This window comes from Myxocyprinus asiaticus, chromosome 26, assembly GCF_019703515.2.
Source record: "Myxocyprinus asiaticus isolate MX2 ecotype Aquarium Trade chromosome 26, UBuf_Myxa_2, whole genome shotgun sequence".
NCBI lineage: Eukaryota > Metazoa > Chordata > Actinopteri > Cypriniformes > Catostomidae > Myxocyprinus > Myxocyprinus asiaticus.
Window position 1 is genome coordinate 5,775,772 of NC_059369.1, and position 24,500 is coordinate 5,800,271.

General features: G+C 43.5%; 1 protein-coding gene across 1 annotated transcript in view; it reads right to left on the reverse strand.

The window, feature by feature from the left end:
- Window positions 1-1,764: 1,764 nt before the first annotated feature.
- LOC127417036 (uncharacterized) overlaps window positions 1,765-24,500 on the reverse strand; it is a 374,311-nt gene continuing 351,575 nt past the window's right edge. The window contains exon 2 of the mRNA XM_051656723.1: window positions 1,765-1,956. Coding sequence (XP_051512683.1) covers window positions 1,930-1,956 — 27 coding nt within the window. The 3' untranslated portion in view covers window positions 1,765-1,929. The remainder of the gene's footprint in view (window positions 1,957-24,500) is intronic.

Sequence of the window (24,500 nt, forward strand, 5' to 3'; positions counted from 1 at the left end):
CTGCTAAATTATAGAAAGATATCTACCATTTGTTTTTTATTACATGGGAAAATCAACAAGCTAGATAACTTATCTAACTAGCAGGCCAGTTTCCAGGCAGGTCTGAACAGCATCTGCTCTCTGCCTCACATTTCATCAGGTGGATTTTTCACAAGCGACAAAATTGGCAAAAAAAGTTATTGATATTTAGTTAAAAATGTACATAGTATTGCTAGCTAATGTTTATTTACCAAGTTTCTCAGAAATGTGCTTAAAAATAGAGGCTAGATGCCTGTCCGATGAACGCCGACGGTCATGTCATTTTTTCCAGAAATAACTAGTGTTACTCCTACAAATAAATGCTTCGTAACTAAACATTTTGACTTTCAATAGACAATATTGACAACACATGTTAAATAACTTGTTTTACCTCAACAGATCGCCTCAGTTTTCAATTTGAAGCAGTAAGTCCAACACTGGAGGTAATCTCCCGGCATATCCTCTCTGGCTCCGCTCAGGCAAATGGAGGATGACGCTGATGATGATACGTTTATTATTCACGCCCAGTAACCCCTTAACCAATCATATGTGCTTTTAGCTTATATTGTCATGAGGATCTGGCAGTTTTCAGAAATAAAATCGGTGATTGGACAGCGAAAATACTGAGACAGGAACCATGGGAATAATTGTTCCCAAATTTGAATGCTCTGGCTGGTAAGGGTTAAAAAGAAATCTGTGGTATATTTTTAACTTATGGTAACTTGTTTATCAACATCAATACCATACACAATTTTTTGGTGTGATGGCAAATTAATTTGTAAAATGTTTTTTTTTGTTTTTTTTGTTATGTGTCCATTACAGGGTGCACTGCTTGACCATCGAGACCTTGCTGCAGTCAGCATGTCCAAGGAGCAGATTGCGGCTTTCACAAGAAGGCTTCTTAAATTGGAGTCAAACACTGGTTAATTAAAGCAATGTTTGAATAAGAGGACAAGCCCGTAATGTCTGCTACCAGCTGACCACTCCAAATCCACTGATGATAGTCCTGTTTCTGTTCCATCGGTGGCATTGGCATCAAAGCCTTAGGCCAGTGACTGCCCAGAGCAATTTTAGAGATGGCCATCTCCTTGCCGTCAGCATGACATAGAAATTCATTCGCCATCAGGCCGTGGGTACCTGGGTGAGGCTGATTTAGGAGTTCCGTCAGTGGTCTCTACACTCATACGTGAACTGGCGGTGTGTGGTGGGCAGACTTGCTGTGTGCCTCATAGCCAGCACACCAGGTCGACACGTAACCTCCCCCAACACAGTTATGAGTGTCGAACGGCCCTTTTTGGGGACAAGTCGACTACCCAAAGATAGAGACAGGCTTAACCCAGTCGTGGCCTCTTTTCCCCTTCTCTTTTTCCACTCCCTAAAAAAGAAGGGGGATTATCCGACTGGTCCGCCAGGTCTAGTCGGGGGGTGTCCCTCCCAAGGGGAGGACACCGTGGAGACCACACCTCGCCCCAAGAGAGGGGGGGATATTTTTAAGTGGAAAAATACATCACATGGTCTTTCCAACCAAGTGGAGAGCCTTCAAGGTAGATCCTGCCCAATGGGTGAGGAGTTATTACAAACATGGAGACTGGGGCAGAGGGGCTCTGCCCAAGGAAGACACAGTTTGCCAGCAGGGAAACAAACTAGTGGAAGATATAGATCGCATGGGGTTTAGCCTTACAGGGAACCACCACATGCGGAGCACCTACCCCAGAACAGGGCTCTTAGTTAGCGCGTGTACTGGGCCGGCAGTGAGTCTCTCCGAAAACTCGACTGCCACAGAGCTCGGAGGAAGTCAACCAGGGAACAAATTTTTTGAACACTACTGGGAATTAACAGCGCATGTCTTCAGCTCAAAAGGAGGTGGAAGGCGCTATGTGCAAGCGATACACCCGGCCGGCTATCCCGGGCTTATCCGCTTGTGTTGCGTGCCACTACCTGGGACGAAACCGGTTCCACCCGGAGGTTGTTAGAGAGTATGCCCTTGGCGACGAGCAGATTGGGTGCAGGATCTTGAGCCGCGCCAGGGCAGGATGTGCCGGATTGCTTCCGTCTGCTGCTTTACCGTCGAGAACTGCTGGGCAAAGTCCTCAACGGTGCCGCCGAATAGGCCCGCCTGGGAAATGGGGGCAGCAAGGAACCGTGTCTTGTCGGCCTTGCCCATCTCGACCAGGTTGAGCCACAGGTGGCGCTCCTGGAACACTAGTGTGGCCATCGTCCGCCCGAGAGACCGCGCCGTGATCTTCGTCGCCCGGAGGGCGAGGTCGGTCACCGAGCACAGTTCCTGCATCAAATCTGGGGCGGAACTACCCTCGTGCAGTTCTTTCAGCGCCTTGGCTTGGTGGATCTGCAGGAGAGCCATGGCGTGCAGGGCAGAGGCGGCTTGTCCAGCAGCGCTGTAGGCCTTAGCCGTCAGGGACGACGTGAGCCTACAGGGCTTGGACGGGAGCTTAGGGCATCCATGCCAGGTGGCGGCGCTCTGCAGGCATAAGTGCACCGCGAGCGCCTTATCCACCGGGGGAATCGCCGTATAGCCCTTGGCCATCCCGCCATCGAGGGTAGTGAGAGCGGGGGAACTACGGAGTCGGGGTCAGGCAGTAAAAGGTGCCTCCCATGACTTCGTCAGCTCCTCATGCACCTCCGGGAAGAATGGCACTGGAGCGGGGCGCGGCTGTTTTGAGCGGCGCCGCGAGCCCAGAAACCAATCATCAAGCCGCGAGGGTTCAGGGGAAAGCGGAGTGTTCCACTCTAGCCCAATGCTCGCAGCCACCCGGGAAAGCATGTCCGTCATTTCGGCATCGCCCTGTAACTGGGTGACCGTCCCCGAAGGGGGAAGCCCAGCTGAGGCTTCTGCGTCCAACTGGACAAGCCCGCTCTCCGATGCTGTGCTCGAGAGCTCATCATCTTCGCGGGCCCCGAACAAGAAGCCAGACTCGCCATGCGACGAGCCGGCGAACTCATCCGGAAGCCTGATTGGGGCAGACGAGTGTGCTGGGGAATGGGAGGTCCGCGGGGGGATACCCGGAGGAGGCGATCCCATTTCTTACGAAAGCAAGCCGCGACCGCAATGTTGTCATGGTCATGTTCTCGCAGTGAGAACATGAACCATTCATAAACGCTGCCTCCATGTGGGTCATGCCCAGACACGAAAGACAGCGATCATGACTATCCGAAGTTGAGAGAAAACGACCGCAACCAGGAATAACACACGATCGGAAAGGCATCTTTAGAAAGACGCGTCTTTAAAAAGACGTTCCGTGTGTGCGCTCTTTTAGAGAAATATACTCTTTTAGAGGGGAAAAACGCTCTTTCAGAAGATATACTCTCTAATTTTTCTGCCGAAGCGCACAGGGGCGTTCTCTGCAGTGCACCAGTGCAGAGGAGGGAGAAGCCGCTGAAATGCGCCGTCAGATCCAGCAGAGGTGAATGAACAGTGCTATTCAGCTCAATGAGCATGACCGTTCGGCTCCGAAGAGAAAATTTGAATGAGTGGTTGCATACCAGCTCCTTTTATACCCGTATGTTCGGGGGAGTGGCATGCAAATACCACTCGCCAATTTTCATTGGCCTTTTATCAAAGACCAGTGGTGTCTCGGGCTCCCAAGAGTGACCCCTAGTGTCACTACATCGACACCAATGTCGAGTGAGTGACAGATAGGGAACTTTTAATGTGGATATAAATTTGACATTAATAAACAGTACATGGTGATATACAGAAATTATATGCTATAGGTCGAGCAGGTACGAATTAGGGAGATTCATGTAATGAGCTATTTAACAAGTTATTGTCATTCGTTCTTAGATTTACATTTATTTATTTAGCAGACACTTTTAGTGACTTTAGTGACAGATTATGAAAGTAACAACAAAAAGTAACAGTAATATTCAATATTTATTATTAATTAATTTATTAACATTTATAAGTAATATTTATTTTAATAATAATTAATTAAGGCTGTCAATATATTACAAATTAATTACAATGTGAAAGCATTAATACCTTCTTAAGCAAAGATCATAAAAATTGTTGGGTTCAGCAATTCGCTTGGACTGCACTCATTGTAAAATATACCTGCATATAAAGACAGCTAGACAGCTAGATTTCACAAACAGTGCTGTAACAGCATAAGGACGGGCAAGGAGGAGGCAGGAACCGGCTGAACAGTCAACATAAAGATTATGTTTACCATTAAACTTAAATCAAAATAAAACATAAGGACACACACACAACGCGGCTGTGTGCATCTCTCTCTCTCTCTAAATGGCGCCTCCGGCTCCCCTTTATTTCGCTCTCCCGCTGATCAGCTGATTCAGCGCCGGCGGTGCACCCCTCCTCGTCACACTCCTCCCCCGCCCGATTCAGGCCGGGGCGCCACCGGTCTGACTAATAACCCCCTCCCCACTTCTGGAGCAGAGACGCTGCCCTTCTGGCCATTCTGTCAGCCGGTGGTCCACCCCGCCTCCTGTGAACCTGGGGGAAGAGATGAGGGGAGGCATGGGAAAAGGGAAAGGGTGAGTGGAGACACAGAGAGAGAGAGAGAGGAGAGAGAGAAGAACTTGCTCGCCGGCTCCTGGATGTGTTGTCACCCAGTCCTCAACTGCTCCTCCACCCTCTGGCGGATGCCAGCTCACTCCTCCCCCGGTGGACGGCAGCGAGTCCTCCGGCTCTCAGCGGCCGGCAGCGACCCCTCTGTCCCCAGGCAGATGGCCGTGGCTGCTTCCCTGGCAGATGGCAGTAGCGAGGACTCTGCGACAGCAAATCCCTCCTCCTTCCCGGGTTTCGGCACCACTGTAACAGTATAAGGATGGGCAAGGAGGAGATGGGAACCGGCTGAACAGTCAACAGAAAGTTTAATGTTAAACATAAACTTAAACCAACATAAAACATAAGGACACACACATAATGCGGGCCACGTGTCTCTCTCTCGCTCTTGAACTGGCGGCTGCTTTCAAGCACTCATACGCAGGACTATGGACACTTGGTGCTTAATGCACATATTACACAGCATTGACTGTGTGGTCAATAGGAATTCTAGAGATTATCGGTATTTGCAATGGACAAGAATTTACTTTATTTTGTTGTTGGTATCTGTCTGTATAGGATAATGAAAACATTGTATGTATTGTATGTAATCTGTCATATTTTTCAAATACACAGAAGATCACTTGCAAACTTGTTGATTTGAATGTTTATTCTTGTTTACTCTGACAAACTTAGCAATACTGGTAAACAATCCTTTTTTTAGTGTAATCAGTAAGTTTGATGTGCTGAATGTTACATAGTGGTGGCCCATACAGAGATATTATTGTATTATCTTGTTGTTTGTTTGTTGGCCATGGAAGGGGACTCAAGGGTAAATGTTGATGATGTTGTTTCTACTGGGGGGATGCAGCTGATATCACTGCAGGTCCATTTGTTACAAGGAGAAATCATATGGGAGAAATCACTTCTTTATTAAATTCATTGTATATCTCTGGGATGAGAGATCAGATGATGAAGATGAGGTAAATGTGCAAACTATAAATTCAGACAGAACATGAACAACTAAAATGTGAAGTGGTTACTCTTAAACAACAACTCCAATCAATTGATGAAGTAGTGAAGAACTCTCTTAATTGAGAGGCTAGCTTCAGGGAAGCCATTGAAGGGAGGTTGGAAAGAAATTTAAGAATCTATTGAGATGGCTTTGGGTAAAATGGAAAGAGATGTAGTTAGTTGTCTATTATGTAGAGATGTAAAATGGAAAAAAACAATTAACAAAATTAAAGCAGTAATTAGATCCCTTTCTTTTACTCCAGGGACTAGCCACAGATGCCCCACTGGTTCCTTCACACAAGTGGGTGTGTCTAAAGCTACAAGTAGCTCTTCTAATCCTCTCATTGGGTCACAGATACCACCTAGTGATGATAACACTCTTAGACAGGCTAATGCTTTGCCTAGTCTAGCCAGTCCTACAACCTTTTATGCTAAACCTCCTGTCCGTCTTGAATTCCCTATCAACAATAAAGAGTCCCTAGACAGAGCATGATGGTTCTGCTATCTGGATTTACTGGCAAGTGGCTATGGATGAAGAAAGAAATTAAAAGTGCCTTTTATTACATCATGTGGGTTATTTATCAGTTAAAATATATGCCCTAAAAGTTTAGAGATGTTGTTGTGACATTTCTGAGGCTTATGAAAAGAGTGCTAGAAGAGCTCAAAAGCAAGATTTGTTTTGTGTTTATTGACAACACCATTGTGTACTCCAAGATACATGAGCAACACCTGAACAATCTGAATGCTCTAATGGCAAAGCTTAGTCAAGCCAGTCTAAGCCTGAATATGAAAAAATTCCACTTCTTGAGACAAAAGTTAAAGTTCTTGGGTCACATGGTATCAAGACAAGGCAAGTTTATTTATATAGCACATTTCATACACATGGGTCATTTAAAGTGCTTTACATAAAGAAAATACTAAATCTATAAAAAACAATTATGAACAAGAAATGAGAACTAAAAACAAATAAATTCAAAACAATTGATTTAAAAATCTAATTAAAATAAGGAAAATAATACAGAAATAAAATGATGCGGTGCAATCAGTAAAGGCAGCACAGTGCTCAGTCAGTAAATTCACAGTTAAACAGATGTGTTTTCAGTCTGGATTTGAATGTGGCTACTGTTGAAGCACATCCAACCTCTTCTGGAAGCTGGTTCCAGCTGCGGGTGGCACAATAGCTAAACGCTGTTTCACCTTGTTTTGAGTGAACCCTCTGTATTTCTAACGGACTTGATCCTAATGATCTGCTAGGTTTATATTCAGCAAGCATATCTACAATGTATTTAGGCCCTAAGCCATTAATTGATTTATAAACAAGTATTAGTACCTTAAAATCAATTCTAATTCTAACTAGGAGCCAGTGTAAAGACCTGAGGACTGGAGTAATATGCTCAGATCTTTTTGTTCGGGTCAGAATCTTGGCAGCAGCATTCTGAATGAGCTGCAGATGTCTAATGGTCTTTTTGGTAAGGCCGGTGAGAAGTTAATTGCAGTAGTCCACCCCACTGGTGATGAATGCATGAACAAGTTTCTGCAAGTCTTGACTGGATACAAAAAAAAAACATAATTCTTGCTATATTTTTGAGATGATAGTAGGCTGATTTAGTTATTGCTTTGATTTGACTATTGAAACTAAGGTCTGGCTCCAAAATGATACCAAGATTCCTGACTTGATTTTTTGTCTTTAGACCCCTGGAGTCAAGGAATTGTATGTGTTCACCTTGGAAATGTCAACTTTGTTGCCAAATACAATGACCTCTGTCTTGTCCATATTTAACTGAAGGAATTCAGTTAAAGTCTATGGGTCTGTAGTCATTTGGCGATAGGGCTAGGTAGATACGGGTGTCGTCTGCATATCTATAGTACCCAATTTGTTTTCTTATTAAAAATTTGGCCTACTCGGAGCACATAAAGGTTGAACAGGAGCGGTGCAGGAATTGAGCCTTGTGGGAATCCACACGTCATGGATGTCCATTCAGACTCATAGATGCCTATGTTCACATAGTAACCCCTCCCTTCTAGATAAGACCTGAACCAGCTGAGGACCATCCCAGAGATCCCTACCCAGTTTTCCAGCCTGTCTAGGAAAATGTTGTGGTCAACAGTGTCAAAGGAAGCACTGAGATCTAGTAATACCAGCACTGATATTTTGCCTGAATCAGTATTTAAGCGAATATCATTAAGTATCTTTAAGAGCATCGCCTCTGTGCTGTGATGCAGTCGGAAACCAGACTGGAAAATGTCCTCATAGCCATTAGAATTTAAGAATTTGTTCAGCTGATTGAAAACAACATTTTAAATGATCTGCCTATAAAGGAAGATTTGAGATTGATCTGTAGTTGTTTAATATGGAATTATCCATATTGCTTTTTTTAGGAGGGGCTTGATAACTGCAGATTTCAGGGACTTTGGAAAAGTGCCTGAAATAAATGACACATTTACCATTTCTAAGATATTGTTTTCTAAACAGTTAAACACATTTTTTGAAAAATTATGTGGGGAGTGAATCAAGACAGCAGGTGGACATTTAAATATTTTGCCATCAATTGCCTCAAAATCAGACATAGTGACTAATTTCTGAAGTTGTTGTTGTGGGTACTATCTAACCTCAGTGTAACATTGGGATGATCTGATCGCCATTCTAATATTACTGATCTTCTTCATGAAAAAAAAGATGCAAACTCGTTGCATTTGCTGTCAGAGAGCATTTACAGGGAACCTGTGGTGGAGGGTTAGTTAGTCTCTCTACCATAGCAAAAAGAGTGCAGGTGCTGTTTATGTTGCTGTTTATAATGTTTGAGAAGTTTCACATTAAATATTGAACCAAGGGGTGGAAATTGACTACTCTAAAACACAAGCTGCAATTGAGTATCCAGTACCCCAGAATATAAATGCTCTCCAACGCTTATTAGGATTTGTGGGGAGGTACCACAAGTTTATACCAAGCTTTTCAGACCTAATTGCTCCGTTACATCATCTGAGCAAGCAAGGAGGAAAGAGTGAATGGACGGAGGAATGTCAAGCCAGTATCATCACTCTGAAAGAAGCTTTGAGGAATCCTCCTGTCTTGATACAACCTTCATTCAATCTTCAATTTCAAGTTCACTCGGATGCCAGTGAGGTAGGTCTAGGAGTGATACTTACCCAAAATACAGAGGAGGGGATAAAGGTCATCACTTATGCCTCCAGACCATTAAGAGGACCAGAATGGAACTATTTAACATCAAAAGTGTGCTAAGCTGTGCTCTAGGCAATGGATAAATAAATATATATTTTTAGAGGGAAAGGAATTTGATTTCACAGATCATTCAACACTGGCTTGGGCTTTCAAATGTCCTAAAATTACATTCCAACTTACAAGATAGGCATTGAAACAACGACAATTCTGTTTTGTTAGTAAAATACAATTGGGACACTTTATTCTGCCTTCCTCGCAGTCACTTTTCGATCAGGAGTTGAATTCACCGGTGGGAAGAAATACACGGACACAGAATGTCACAAGAGTTCTTCGATTTATTAAAAGCAAGCAAGGGGTTTTTATGGTTCTTGTCACTCAAGGCTGGTTACCCTTTACCTCGAACTTTCTCAATCCTCCATATATGGGGTTGTTTCCTCTTGCTTACAGAAGTACATTCTTTGCTCAAGACAGTGCCAAGAACATAAAAGCAGATAAACAAACATCAGCATAAAAAGTTCACATTGTTCCATCTGAGGCCTATTTGTCACATTGCCCACTTTTGTCTTGAAGAGACAAGTTCCTCAGATGGCTATTCAAAAATCAAATCTTGTTTACCTTACATTCTATCTTTTACTCATTACCATCATATTTCTCCCGATAAGCTAATTTCCATCCACTTTTCGCGCTATTTTGTTATCTACAAAGTGAAAATGCGTACATTTTTTGCAAAATTTGCCGTCTTCTGCCTGTTTCCATTCAAAATGGCCTTTTATCACTAAAATTGGCATGTGTGATGACGTCATGCCTAAAAAAACACTTTGTCGCATAAGTTTTGGTTTATCGCAACAGAAATCTGCCCTTAAGCCGTTTCCATAAAGAAATGTGTGTTTATCGCTAATTCGCCTCCCAGATGTCCCTACGTATTTTTTCCTCTGAAGTTTTGGTAAAATGGGGAGATTATTGAGACAATTCTTTGAAATTAGCCAGTTTACTGTCATTTTAATTTCACAAATAAAAGCAATCAGAAGAGGAGAAATTGCAATCAAAAAGGAACAGTTGCCCTTCTGATAGGACTGTAATATTGGTCCTGATATTGCGCCTATCGCAGGTTGCCACTGGTTCCGACTCGAAAGTGAATTGTCATGGACCTGTTCAAGCTGGCAACCTGCTCCAAGTAGCGGGGGAAACTTTCGGTCTTAGTATAAGGACCATCAATCGATGTGTATATGCTGTGTGCACAGCTATTAAAGAAAAACTGATGCGGTGCAATATCAGGGTTTACATATATGATACATACCTGATATTCAATAGGCTATTTTGAACAATTATCTAATCTAAAGCATTGCCATCTCAACTGCATAATGTCCCGCATATTTCTCCAGCAACTTTTAACGACCAACTGAACTTGATTGTCATCTAAAATGAATTTTATCATCATAATGCAATTTACATTTTCTGAAGAAGCTCAGCAAATGCGATCCGAGGTAAAGAGGGATAGATTTAAAATATTTAAATGTTTTAAAATGTTCAAAAGCTCGTTTTCTGAAAGTGAACTCATTGGACAAATAGTTCTATCAGGAAGACTTGCAGACTGGAGTGAAATTCAAAATGACATTTATTTGATGAATATAAAACAGAAAATGTAATGTCTCTCTTTGGCGTAAACCCCACCTGGCAGTCCGAAGAAGTTGTATTCGGAACCGACATATCCTGCCAGAGATAGGAGGCAGGGGCGAGGAGCCTACCCCGTGCAGGACGGGACTCGACCGGTGGTGGTGGGGTGGTGGAGGTTGCCGTGTTAGTACAACTGAAACAGCAATGTGATAGAATGTGAGCAGACTTATAAAGCAATGGCTTACATGTGATTGGCTAGGAGTTACCTAGCTAATGGTGCGATGATGTATAGCTGCTAGTCTTCCCACTAGATCTATGCTGCGCTTACATTTACAATAGTTTATAGTCTTGACAAAAAGTGCAGAACATTCTGAGAATGTTATTCAGCCGACTTTTTTCATCTACAGAACAGGGTAAGGATAATTTAAGTTTGTGTAAAGAAAAGGCATATATAGGTCTAATAATATACATTTTTTCGTTTGGTAATTTATTTTTTTAATGTAATGCTTTTTCGTTTGGTCATTTATTTTATTTAATACAGGGAATTATGCCGGCATTTTTTTCAAATGTACACTAAACAAAAATGTTAGTGTTCCAAAAAAGCACACTGATGCTTTTCTCCTAGTATTGTGTATTTATTTTTAATTTAAAACATCTTTGTGCATAGTAAATGATATGTTTTATGTTTTGTGGGCTAACTCCGTGACTGCCGTCTATTATTTTGAATGGTGTGGAAAAGCAACTTGAATAAATAAACGGATGGCTACCGCGATTAAATTAATCACAAACAATGGCCATTCATTTGTTCTCCTTGCACTTGTTGATGTGAATGATATGAGATATTTGTGTTGGCACTCCTGGAGTGTCATGTTTGTAGTATCAGATCTATATGCTGTTATGATCAATCCATAATCACGTACAATAAATTGGCTTTTAAGGATGTATACCTTGTCGTCATAATTAACACAGGCTAACGATTGGGGAAAATTCTGTCATGTGACACAACATTTTTGCGTTAATGCAAATTTTCTAGACAAAAAGTGTTTCCAAACCAGCGACATTTGATGTATCGACATTTAAATGGAAAAATATTATGTCGACACTTGTGTAATTTTAGCGATAATTTGCGTTTCCATCAGCTTTATTTTGATGCGCTAAAACTTTTTTCGCAAAAAATCCTTGGATGGAAACGTAGTTAATGTGTCCCTTAACCATTTCTATCAGCATCTTCAAGGTTTATCAGAGCGTAATTAGCAATCTAAGCGTTATCAATGGTCCAATTGACCAATGCTTTAGCACGTGGAATCACACAACAAATCAGTAATGCTATAACAAGTAAAATTACTCCTATAGGTATATGTCAATAAGTCGATGACATCATCTTCAGTTTCTCTCACTGTCAAGTCCGCTGCTATCTTCGTCATGTTTTTCAGGCCCATTTCTATGGAATGTCCATCTTCATCGTTTTCTGGAATGAAAGTACAGCAACTCGTTCCCACGATAACACATACTCCTCCACTGGCAGCTGTTAACTGGTCAAGGAATGGTCTATTTTGTAGCGCTGTTAATCTTAAGCCTTTTAGTTCTTGGCACACTGCGTCAATCGTTGTTTTTGTCGAATTTATGAATGATATCAGTTCATCTAGTCATTTTAACTTCTTTCTGTATTACTGCAACACCCACTTGTGGGAACAGTGCTCCAAAGAATTTCTCTGTTCCTGTCCATAATCTGTGTTCCCTGTCTGTCACTCACTCGACGTTGTGTCGATGTAGTGACACTAGGGGTTCGATCTTGAGAGCCCCAATCACCTTTGCTTAAAATAGAAAAGGCCAATGAGAACTGGCGAGTGGAATTTGCATGCCACTCTCCGCCCCCGGACATATGGGTATAAAAGGAGATGGCGTGCACCACTCATTCAGAATTTTTCTTCAGAGCCGAATGCATGCTTGTGTTCGTCCTCTCACCTTTCACTGGATTTTACGGCGCATATCAGCGGTCACCCTCGCACGGTTGAGTGTTGTGCTTCCCCTGGGTTCTTCGGCGGCTGAGTCCACGGGTGCTAAAAGAGTATATTCAAGAGTATATTTTCTTCTAAAATAGCTTGCGCAAACGCTTGGTGTCTTTTTAAAGATGTCCTTCTGCTACTGAATGTGGCCATTACCTCTCCCCTCCAGACAGCCATGAAATCTGTCTTGAGTGCTTGGGGCGCCAGCATGTCGAGGCAACTTTCGTGGAAGGGTTATGTTCTCATTGCGAGAACATGCCCATCAGAACGTTGCAGTCACGGCTCGCTTCCTTCTTCATGAAGCAAGAAGCCACCGTGGCTACTCCCCAACCAACTCCGTCCTGGGCTGATGCTCAGCTGGCCGGGTCGGCAAGCACTGCGGGCGATCTGGATGTGGATATGGAAGCGTTTTCGCCGGCTCAACCCCCGCGGACCTCCCATCCCCCAACACGCTTGTTCTATCCGGAAGAGCTGTCAAGCGATACGGGCAGTCCACCTCAGGGCGGATATAATGTGTCGTTCGCGGCTCGTGACGAGGATGAGCTTTTGGTCGCAGCATTGGGGGGTGGGCTTCTGCTGTCGGAAGCGGACAAATCTTCTGAGTTCCTGCCCACGCCCGGTAGAGCACAGGATGAGTCGGACGCTGAGATGGCAGCCGTGCTTGCCCGGGTGGCTGCGAACATTGGGCTAAAGTGGAATCCTACACCGTGCCCTGAGCATTTGCGGCTGGATGATTGGTTTCTGGGCTTGGAGCGTGACTCACAGCCACACCCCGCCTTTCTTCCCGGAAGTGCACGAGGAGCTAACTAAGTCGTGGAAGGCACCTTTCTCTACTCATACACGCTTCGCGGGATCATCCATCCTAACTACCCTTGACGGTGGAGCGGCTGAGGGATATGTCGAGCTGCCCCAAGTAGAGCGCGCCGTAGTGGTGCATTTATGCCCGCAGGGTGCAGCCACCTGGCGCGACTGACCAAGGCTCCCTTCCGAGGCCTGTAAGTTCACTTCCTCATTAATGACAAAGGCTTACAAGGCCGCGGGTCAAGCCACTTCCGCCCTGCACACCATGGCCATCCTGCAGGTCCACCAGGCAAAGGTGCTGAAAGATCTGCACAAGGGTAGAACCGACCCAGGGCTGATGCAGGAACTGCATACTGCGACCGACCTCACCTCACGGGCGACGAAAGTCACGGCGCACGCCCTGGGCCGGACGATGACCACTCTTGTGGTCCAAGAGTGGCACCTGTGGCTAAACCTTGCGGAGATGCGTAATGCCGGGAAAGCCCGCTTTCTCAATGTGCCCATCTCCCAAAGGGGTGTTTTTCACTGTCGAGGATTTCGCCCATCAGTTCTCGACGGTGAGGAAGCAGACCGAGGCGATTAAGCACATCTTGCCATGGCGCGACTCGGCCGCCTTCAGGCCTCCGAAGTCCTGCGCCCCGTCTGCCCCGTATCCGGTGAACTCTGGATGCCTCTTTAATTCTTAAGCACTGTTCGGTGACGAACTTGGCGGAGGAGTAACGAAACCAGGCCCAGTACTCATGGTATGCCCCTTTTCAGGTGAGTCCGTGTGCTCGGGCTAAGTGCTCCATGCGTGGTGATCCCCCTTGGTAATCCTGTATGATGAGTTTCCACTGTTCGGATTCCCCTTAGGTGAACTCTGTGTTTCCCCTCACCAGAGCTTTCTCTGTCTCGGCCACTATGGCTGCATACCCTCTCTGAAGATAGGGTCCTCCGGTGGTATCATTCCATGTGTGAACTTCCCCGTTGGTAAGTCCATATGAGGTTTTCTCCACGTTAACCTCCCTCCGGTAGGATGTGGTCTCTGTAGTGCTCTCCTTCCTGGAGAGGGAAGAATACTTCCCATCACTATTCTAGAAAGTGCTCGGAGGTAAATTGTTTAACAGCAAATCAGGAAAAGCACCACCGGTAGCCTACTTGGGTAAGTGCCTCCTCCCCCCTTAATGTGGAGTAGGGAGACGCCTTATCTAACTCGCTGGAAGGTCACGACGTGGTTGAGCGCTCACCGCGAGGCACGCAGCAGCTTGCCCATGTCCACTCTTCCGTACCTCGTGACACGGTTCAGTGCCTGCTGCGTTTCCTATAGGAACCCCTAGTGTCACTACATTGACATAACTTCGAGTGAGTGACAGACTGAGAACGTCTTGGTTACTGATGTAATCTCTGTTCCCTGATGGAGGGAACGAGATGTTGTGTCCCTCCTGCCACAGCGCTGAACTGGCCGCTGACATGGCCGGGACTTTCTATTGGCTCCTCAGCATAAATCTGAATGAGTGGTGCACGCCATCTCCTTTTATACCCGTATGTCCGGGGGTGGAGAGTGGCATGCAAATTCCACTTGCCAACTCTCATTGGCCTTTTCTATTTTAAGCAAAGGTGATTGGGGCTCTCAAGATCGAACCCCTAGTGTCACTACATCGACACAACGTCTCATTCCCTCCATCAAGGAACAGAGGTTACATCGGTAACCAAGACGTTATCACGAATTAGACTTTGCTGTGTTGTAGTCCAACCACGTTGGGCTGTTGTGTATTTCTGCCATCGCGGGTGAGACCAGCACACTGAGTTTATCCATTAAAGAACCAAAGACTGCGGGACGGTTTATAAGCTGTTCACCACGTCTCTGAGTGATAAACTAACATCTGCTTTCTCTCCCACGATTGCGAAACCGGCTTCGGTGCCGCCACTTTATTCTCTCTCGTACTAACCACACACACACACACAAACACACACAGCCCTTCACAAACATAACCACACACACATTTGGTTAGTAGATAACTTGGTGATAAAGCTCAGCTTTGTCCCTAAATTATCGTACAAGCGGAGACACGCAGTAAATGGGCAGACGCCATTAACCGGCTTCTCTCCGCCCACATTCACGGCCGTATTCTCTGGCCGGAAATCTCGTGTGACGTACTCTCCACGAGAGTCACGTCCACCATTTTGTGCACGTCACTCCTTTCACACACAAGCACATTCACACGCACACCTTCCTCTCATGTGTTATAGGCTTATTTTGGTTGCTATATCTAGTCATGTCACTGTTTCATTTGTAGTTGTAAGTCAGAAGTTTATTGACTGCATTGTATTGATTATTAATTGATATTACTGCATCAATAAACTTTGTTATATTTCAAAGAGAAGTGTTTTGGTTTGTTTTGCATACATCTGTGTCAAGGGCTGGCAGAGGATGTCGGTGCTCTGATTCAAGCCTTCATTGTTTCCTTTTGAATGTTGGTGTTCTCTGGCCATCGATATCCTAAGAGAACAATCTAATATTGAGACTGTTATACTGTCTGGTTATTAGTCCCTGATACCAGGGTGGTGCCCTGGTGATATTAATCCTTATTAATATTCTACTGATTTTGATAATTGATAATTATCTTTGATGATTGTTGATTTAAAGGAATAAAAGCTAACAATGATTCTAATCAATGTTCTATTGATTTTAATAATTATTAATTATCTTTGATAATTATTAATTATTGCTAATAACCAAACCCGCTCCTGAATGAGCGCATAACACTTCACTATGATCAAGGACTGAGTCCATCAAAAGATTAAAGTCTCCTCCCAATATTATATCATGAGGGGTGCCAGCAGCTTGTAGCATCCCTTCAAGATCTATAAAAAAGCCCTGATCATCAGCGTTAGGTGTGTAAATATTTGCCAAAATCAACCTTTGCTCCTGAATTTCAGCTAAAACAATAATAACTCTTCCTAATTTATCTTTAATCTGTTTGAGACATTTGAATTGTAGATGCTTACTTATCAGTGGAATGATTCCCCTGCTCTTACTTGAGCCAGCACTAAAGAAAACATATCCACCCCATATCTTCCCAAATTTTTCAGCTTCCTGCGGGGAAAGATGCGTTTCTTGAAGAAACACTATATCATATTTCTTACGTTTAAGAAAAGTAATAACCTTCCTTCTATTTACGGGGTGCCCTAACCCATTCACATTCCACTTAGAGACAATCCACTCATATTAACCTTTGACATTTTGGCATATGAGAAAAAATAGATTCTGTCAAAAATAAAATTATAAAGACCACATTCCACATTGGTGCAACAATCAAACCCCGAACTTCCCCCAGAACTAAAAAAAACAGAAAAAAGAAAAAAACATGCGCATTAACCCCGAGCACGACAGTGCCAACTGTCATCCATCCCTCCAAACTCATAAAGTCCATATACACCTACGAAAGCCCCATGACAACTTAGCCATCAGATTGCTCAAGTCCGTTGCTTCTGTACAAATTTGGGAGACAGAATTACACAGCAAAAAATAGTCTATAAAACAAACTCCAGCCCATAAGTGGAATAAACACACACACAAAAAAACATATAGATTCATCCACTTAACTGCCTCGAAGGTGGGCACCTCCACAAAACAAGCTCTGGCCTCTAGCGGAACCAGCACAAGAAAATTCGCAAAGTCTGGGAACAAGAAGATGTTGTGATTCTTCCAAGAAAGCTTTACTTTGCTCCTCGCCTCGCGTAACAAGATATTTATTGGATTATCTCAGAAATTTGTCCAGAATTGATCGGGGCCTGTCTCCCTCAGTGGATCTGCGAGCCGGGACTCTGTGAGCTCGCTTGATTTCCAGCTTGTGGCCTGTTATGTCGACTCAGGAAGAGCTCATCTAGGAATTTCACCATATCTCTGCCTTCCTCATGCTCAGGAATTCCAACAATTTGGACATTATTTAGCCTGCTGCGGTTCTCCAAATCCTCCAAGTCGGCAACAACATTCGTCAGCATCACAGACATGTTGGACAGTTGGCGCTGGATTTCTCCCACCGCACCGTCCAAATAGAGTCCCTGGTCTGCGGGCCCGTCAGAGGTTTCAGCTTGAGCACGTAAGTGTCTTTTCTCCAGAGCCCGAAGATTTTGACTTCTTTGCCATGTTGACTTCAAAGAACAGATATGTAGCAGGATGTGTCGAATCTCACCGGATTATGACATAAAAATTATTACAAATCAGCAAAGTGCGCAGAGCTCGTCGTTTACATGTCCTCGCATGGCGCCACGTCCAATATGCTTTCTTCAATATATGCAACTTTTAATGTTTCAATGTATTTTCTAATCAGCCTCACATACTGTAGCTATAGTGGAAAGCCCCATCGCGATACGTCTCTCTCGGGAGCAAAGTCAGCACACCCCCGCAACTCACTGGGATTGTAAACAGTTGTTTAGCAATGCAAAAGCTGTACACGAATGGTGACACTCGCTGCTGATGAGAAGTATAATTAAACTTACACTTTGGCAATTTGAAGCAATGTTATTCCAGACGAGAGCCGCTTCAAACACAGGCAATTCAACTCGCGATCTCTCTCAGTTTCTCTTTTTCTCTCGCACACACACACACACACACACACACACACACTACCTTGTTATTCAAATGCTGAAAAGCAGTGCATCCTCCGTTGCTAGTACTAAAGTGATGTTTTCGAACTAGCAACAAAGGCTTGAACTGTATCAAAGCTAGATACACTTGATCAATACAACACTTTCTATATTATCTGAAATATTGGTGGGAAACACCCACGCACTCCCCTCCAACTCACACACGTGGCCACGCATACATATACGCATTATGCACAAACTCGCGAGTGAAAAACAGAGCTATCATGTCAGCGCACACCTGCATCTTAACAGTTGTTAAGGTTTACATCAGAGAAGCTATGTACAAAAATGGCGACATTCGCTGTTGCTGAGAAGTGTGCTTACACTTACAGTACTTCTTGGCGATCTTGAAGCGATGTTATTTCTGACGAGAGCTGAAAAAAATAATGGTAATCCCACACGCGATCTCTCTCAGTTTCTGAGTTTCTCTCTTTCAATCACTCAAACACAAACTCACACACAAGCTCACACACACGCGCACAAACTTTTTACTCCAGCAAGTGCTCCAGTAAAGCAGTGCAAGCCTCGCAATCCTCCGTTGCTAGTTCTAAAGTGACGTTTTCGAACTAGCAATGAAGGCTTGAGCTGTATCAAAGCAAGACACTGAATCTGTTGTGGAAGAAACTAGTTCCACTCACAAGAGTGTTTTAGGGATGGAAACCAGAAAATGTCTTGGGATAAAACCCTGAACGATGTCTAAAGGTGTGGTAACTGTGGTATAAGCGGAATAATTGACTCCGGCCCATTGCATTATTGAATAATAATGCGCACCAGAGGTATAATGGCATTACCACCTCGGGTGTGCATTATTTTTCAATAATTTAATGGTCTGTCGTTAATTATTTCTTACATATTTAATCAAAGGCTATGCCGCGAATATACACTGACCCTAGAACAGCTCCTGGTCTCCCCTGCACAAAAACACAAATACTTAAACTGTAGCACAATGCACATAAATGCAAATCTGCATTTAATAATAAAATTTTTCATTTGGATGTAAAATAGGCTGTTCTTACATATGTAACAAATGTTTTGCCACTGCTGTCCTCTTATGGACCTCTCATCAACATGTGTTTTTACAATAATTGTAAAAATTACAATAATTTTCTGATCATTTACTGATCCAGGAGCACGTCTGATTGTTGTGTGTGTGTACTGAACTAGAGGTCTGCAACCCAACCCGGGCACAACGGGACCTGAGAACCCGACAGATTTGGGCTGGGTTCGGGTCAGTTTTTCAAGTAGGACTTTGGGTTCGGGTCGGGTTTGGGTTTGTATGAATGAAAAAATAAACGGGCTTACCAAACTTGTTTCGCACATGCGCTCTCACTCACAGACATGCACGAACGGACGAGTTAAGGGCCATTCACACCGAACATGTTTTTGCACGCATCTGTTCTGTTTTCCTATGTAAACACATGCTGGATGAATGTCTTTGATACACTATATTGCCAAAAGTATTCGCTCATCTGCCTTTAGACGCATATGAATTTAAGTGACATCCCATTCTTAATCCATAGGGTTTAATATGACGTCGGCCCACCCTTTGCAGCTATATCAGCTTCAATTCTTCTGGGAAGGCTTTCCACAAGGTTTAGGAGTGTGTTTATGGGAATTTTTGACCATTCTTCCAGAAGCGCATTTGTGAGGTCAGACACTGATGTTGGACGAGAAGGCCTGGCTCGCAGTCTTCGCTCTAATTCATCCCAGAGGTGCTCTATCGGGTTGAGGTCAGGACTCTGTGCAGGTCAGTCAAGTTCTTCCACACCAAACTCGCTCATCCATGTCTTTATGGACCTTGCTTTGTGCACTGGTGCGCAGTCATGTTGGAACAGGAAGGGGCCATCCCCAAACTGTTCCCACGAAGTTGGGAGCATGGAATTGTCCAAAATCTCTTGGTATGCTGAAGAATTCAGAGTTCCTTTCACTGGAACTAAGGGGCCAAGCCCAGCTCCTGAAAAACAACCCCACACCATAATCCCCCCTCCAACAAACTTCACAGTTGGCACAATGCAGTCAGACAAGTACCGTTCTCCTGGCAACCGCCAAACCCAGACTCGTCCATCAGATTGCCAGATGGAGATGCGTGATTCGTTACTCCAGAGAACGCGTCTCCACTGCTCTAGAGTCCAGTGGCGGCGTGCTTTACACCACTGCATCCGACGCTTTGCATTGCACTTGGTGATGTATGGCTTGGATGCAGCTGCTCGGCCATGGAAACCCATTCCATGAAGCTCTCTACGCACTGTTCTTGAGCTAATTTGAAGGCCACATGAACTTTGGAGGTCTGTAGCGATTGACTCTGCAGAAAGTTGCCGACCTCTGCGCACTATGTGCCTCAGCATCCGCTGACCCCGCTCATGTCATTACGTGGCCTACCACTTCGTGGCTGAGTTGCTGTCATTCCCAATCGCTTCCACTTTGTTATAATACCACTGACAGTTGACTGTGGAATATTTAGTAGCGAGGAAATTTCACGATTGGACTTGTTGCACAGGTAGCATCCTATCACAGTACCACGCTGGAATTCACTGAGCTCCTGAGAGCGGCCCATTCTTTCACAAATGTTTGTAGAAGCAGTCTGCATACCTAGGTGCTTCATTTTATACACCTGTGGCCATGGAAGTGATTGGAACACCTGAATTCAATTATTTGGATGGGTGAGCAAATACTTTTGGCAATATAGTGTATTTACACCGCCTCTAGCTTTTTCTTCAGCATCTTGCGCATGACCGGCACATTTTTAACACTGTCAAGTTAAAAAGAACTTAAAATTTTCAAAAATGCATGTTGAGACACCTGCACTCTGTTTCATTCTTTGTGCTGCGTCTAGATTGTTTTTTGCACAGTTGTCACAAAGATTCAATAATCTGAACAAGTTCAGGCTACATAGAGGGGACTGTTGCATTGTTTCAATTTATTCCAGATTGTTCTGCACCAAGTGAAGTTTCAGCAAATAAACGGTAAGGCAATGCTTTTTTCCCTTCTGCTCTAGTGTACTAAGGGGCTGCTGTGCCTTGTTAAAATTGTGTATGTTTACTGTTTCAGTACTGTTACGTATGTTGCCTATATGCTTATATAAAATACAGCATATTGCAACAGTACTTGCTAAGAGAAGAAATTAGATAGGAAACGATTTACAGTTCAGGCTTAAAATCTGACAGTATCGTTCGGGCCGGGTAGGGTTGGGCCACATGTTCTCGGGTACGGGTCGGGTTTCATTTTAAGGCCCGTGCAGACCTCTGTACTGAACACCTTGCAGTTGTTATGAAGGTTCTGCCCAGTTCTTAGAAATCAAGGCTAATGCAAAGTAATGCCTTAATGGCACAGCAGCGGCTCAAATCATTTCACATATGTTAACACGTCCTGATGTACATACTGTATAGAGATTACAGAGTGAAACAGTGAAAGAGACAGCGTGCAAAAAGAAATTTCTTCTTTGACAGCCATTAAAAGTATTTGTGTATTCTAACTTAATAATGTTTTGTAAGAAACAGAGAAATTACAGTCAACTCGAGTTTGAATCTGCCTTCTGTCCCACTCCGCTGCCCATCCACGCTTAATATTTCCCTTAATACTACTGTAAAAACAATTCCTTAGACTACTTTATGTATGAATGGTTTGCAACACAAGATATGTTGGATAAATCAGAAACATTCTCACCCTCCAATAACTCAAGCTGTGTATGATCGCTATGGGGACACCGTCCATGTGTCACGTGGTCTGAAGCCCTTATACAATCAAGCTAATTTACTGGCTGATGGCACTTAAGCGACACCCCCTAGGGAGCTACGTCACAGGCTTTTTCTTTATTTTTTATTGTCATTTTCTGTGTTGTTCTGGGAGAATGCACATGAATAAGGAAATAAAGTAGTGGCATCTCTCTCTCTCTCTCTCTCTCTCTCTCGCTCTCTCTCTCTCTCTCTCTCTCTCCCCTCCCTGTTTGAAGTGCTGCTCACAGTGGAGGGGATCATGCATGGACCGGTGAGCCCGGCCGCAGAATGAGGGGGCTGGAATAAGAGAATATTCCCCAAATGTGTGATGGCGAATCAACGTGTGTGCCTTCTATGAATCGAGGGTAGCAAACGCAACCCCCCCCACATGTATCGTGTCTCACAGACGAGAGCTTGGGGTTTGTATCGGCACCGTTCAGAGGACCACAGTCTTCTGACCAGCCGAAGCCCACTAAAAGTATTTATTAATTAAGCAGAGTTCACTATTGAGTTAAGTTTGCTGTTCTTCATGCCTCGAATGCTCGAAGTTCTGTCCAGAACCAGAATATAGTTCAGTTTCCCTCTGCAGCTTGCGCTGGGGAGAGAACATTGAGAGATTACATCCCAAATTCAGCCTCTGACATGCATAACAGAATTTGATGTTCACCAAGCACAAGTGTACACAAAACACACAGTCACACAAGCACCACACGCTGTCTCTCCATAGGAATGCTGGGGCCGTTGTGGCTGACCAGCTTGTTCCCAGTATCCCCCATGTTCACACACTCTTCCTTACTCAAAATGCCTGAGAAGAGATTTTATCAATGACAACCCTGCTGTATACACACTTCAGGTCGGATTTTATACATACTTAGATAACAAAGGCAATTCTCCCTACATTCTTCCCCATTCAGTATGCCAGGGAAGTTGTTTTATTCCATGAGAGTCCCTGCTGTAGATACTTTTAAGGGCGTTTTTATAAATGCCTGGATATAATACAGGCGAAACATGATTTACTCTCATTCAGTCGGCCACGGTAGCGAAGGCACAGGGGTCTCCTTCCACTACTCTAATAACCGAACTAATGGATGTTTGGGATGCTTCTATGAAGGATGCAACAGTGTTGTAAAAAAGTTGTTCTACACACAAAAGCATTTTATGGGCAAATCACTAAAAATAGTTAAAAACGTACATAATGTAACTGTACACCTATAGCAATATCTTAACTTTGGTTCTCTCTCTTTTTTTAAAGAAAGACAAAAGATTTCCTCTTACTGTTCTCTTGACCATTTATGAAAGTCCGCAAAACTTTGAAAACTTGCATTACCTTCAGTGGCGTAAATTTCATGTGAACACTAGAAGTCAACCCATTGCCAAACTCTGACATACCTGTTTTGCCAGTGTTTTCATAACCAGTGCCTTTTTGCAGTGGAGAGAGAGCTTGCGTGCTCAAGGTTGCCAGATTGCGCAACTAAAGCGTCACACTGGCATAATATTTCCAAACTGTGCAAGTGTAAAGATCTGACTGGAGGATTTCACCTATAGAAATCTGGCAACCCCAAACATGTCGAACTCTAATTTTTATCGGCTAATTGCCGTTATTTAATGTCTGTTATTTATCAAACGTAGAGAATTAAATATTTTACTTGCATGATTAGTTATATGTAATGCATGACGCAATTGAACCATGGTAATGGGATGGTAAGGGGAGGATGGCGGTTTTACAAGGGGGATGGTTGCTGGTATTTCTTGCAACAAGGGGGATGGCATCCCCTCGCATCCCCCTTCAACTCGAGCCCTGGCTATCACAATTATAGGATTGTTACCAGGGTATTGCTTTGAGGTTGCTATGGTGTTCAATTTGGTTGCTAGGGTGTTTTGGGTGGTTGCTTACTGGCCCAAGTAAGAGCCCGCCCTCAAGTTTCTATGACTTTCTGGTTCCTGGATATGGCTTTGAGACCTGAATGAATGTAAGTGTATGGTATTTTTTTGCCAGTCAAAAATCGTAAGTCCAATTGCTTAGAAAAGTAATTGCACCACTCTCTTACACAAACAACAAAATTTGAGGTGTCATTCATGTCTGTAGCACAGGTGGTGTGAGTGAGGCTCTTTGTTTCAAAGTTTAATGCTTAGGATAAAAGCACTAAACAGTTGCGCCACTTTATAGCGTGTGGTATTTCAGCGCAAACCCCCGAGTCTTATTCGTAAACTACCCACAATCCATGTTAGTATTCAAATTAAGTCACCGTCTTTCGATGAAAACAAGGCTTATCATAGATTGCGTTTTATTCACAAAACTCAGCACTGTTTGCTGGGCTCAATTAACTTGCCACTGTAACCACCAGTGTTGGGTAGTTGTTAACTAAAAGCAGCAACATTACTAACTACTAACTAATCGGTTCTTTCGGACAGTTTATCTAAATTAATTGATAAAATAAGCATTGGGAACTTCAATGTTTTTTTAGAGATTCCATTCTTTCGGACAGTTCATGTCATGTAAATGAACTACTTCACATAAATGATTCACAGATTCACTTGAGCCCCATGCAGCCTTAAATGGACTTGGCCTTCATTTTTTAAGTCAAATATTTTGTGTATTGCTGCTGTTTATCACTATACAGTATATAAAATATGGTGTTTTCTAGTTTTAGCATTTATGTTCAATTTAATGTTGTCACTCTATTTATTAAACCCTTACGCAAATAAACCATAGTTATACTTTAGTAACATTAGAGTAACCATGACTGTAGTAACCATCGTTAATTTTGTGGTTAACATGGTTTTACTGCAAATACTATGGTTATACTATAGGAATAAAAGCTAACAATGATTCTAATCAATTGAGACAGACAGACAGGCAAAGACAGACAAACAGAGAACAGGCATGCAGACAAAGTGAAAATTGACCTAAATTACTGGTCATAATTGAATGAATGGCTTAACTTAATGAAAGGGTATTGGGTAACTTTGCTTCTGAGTATTTGCTGCTGGCCATGCTAAAC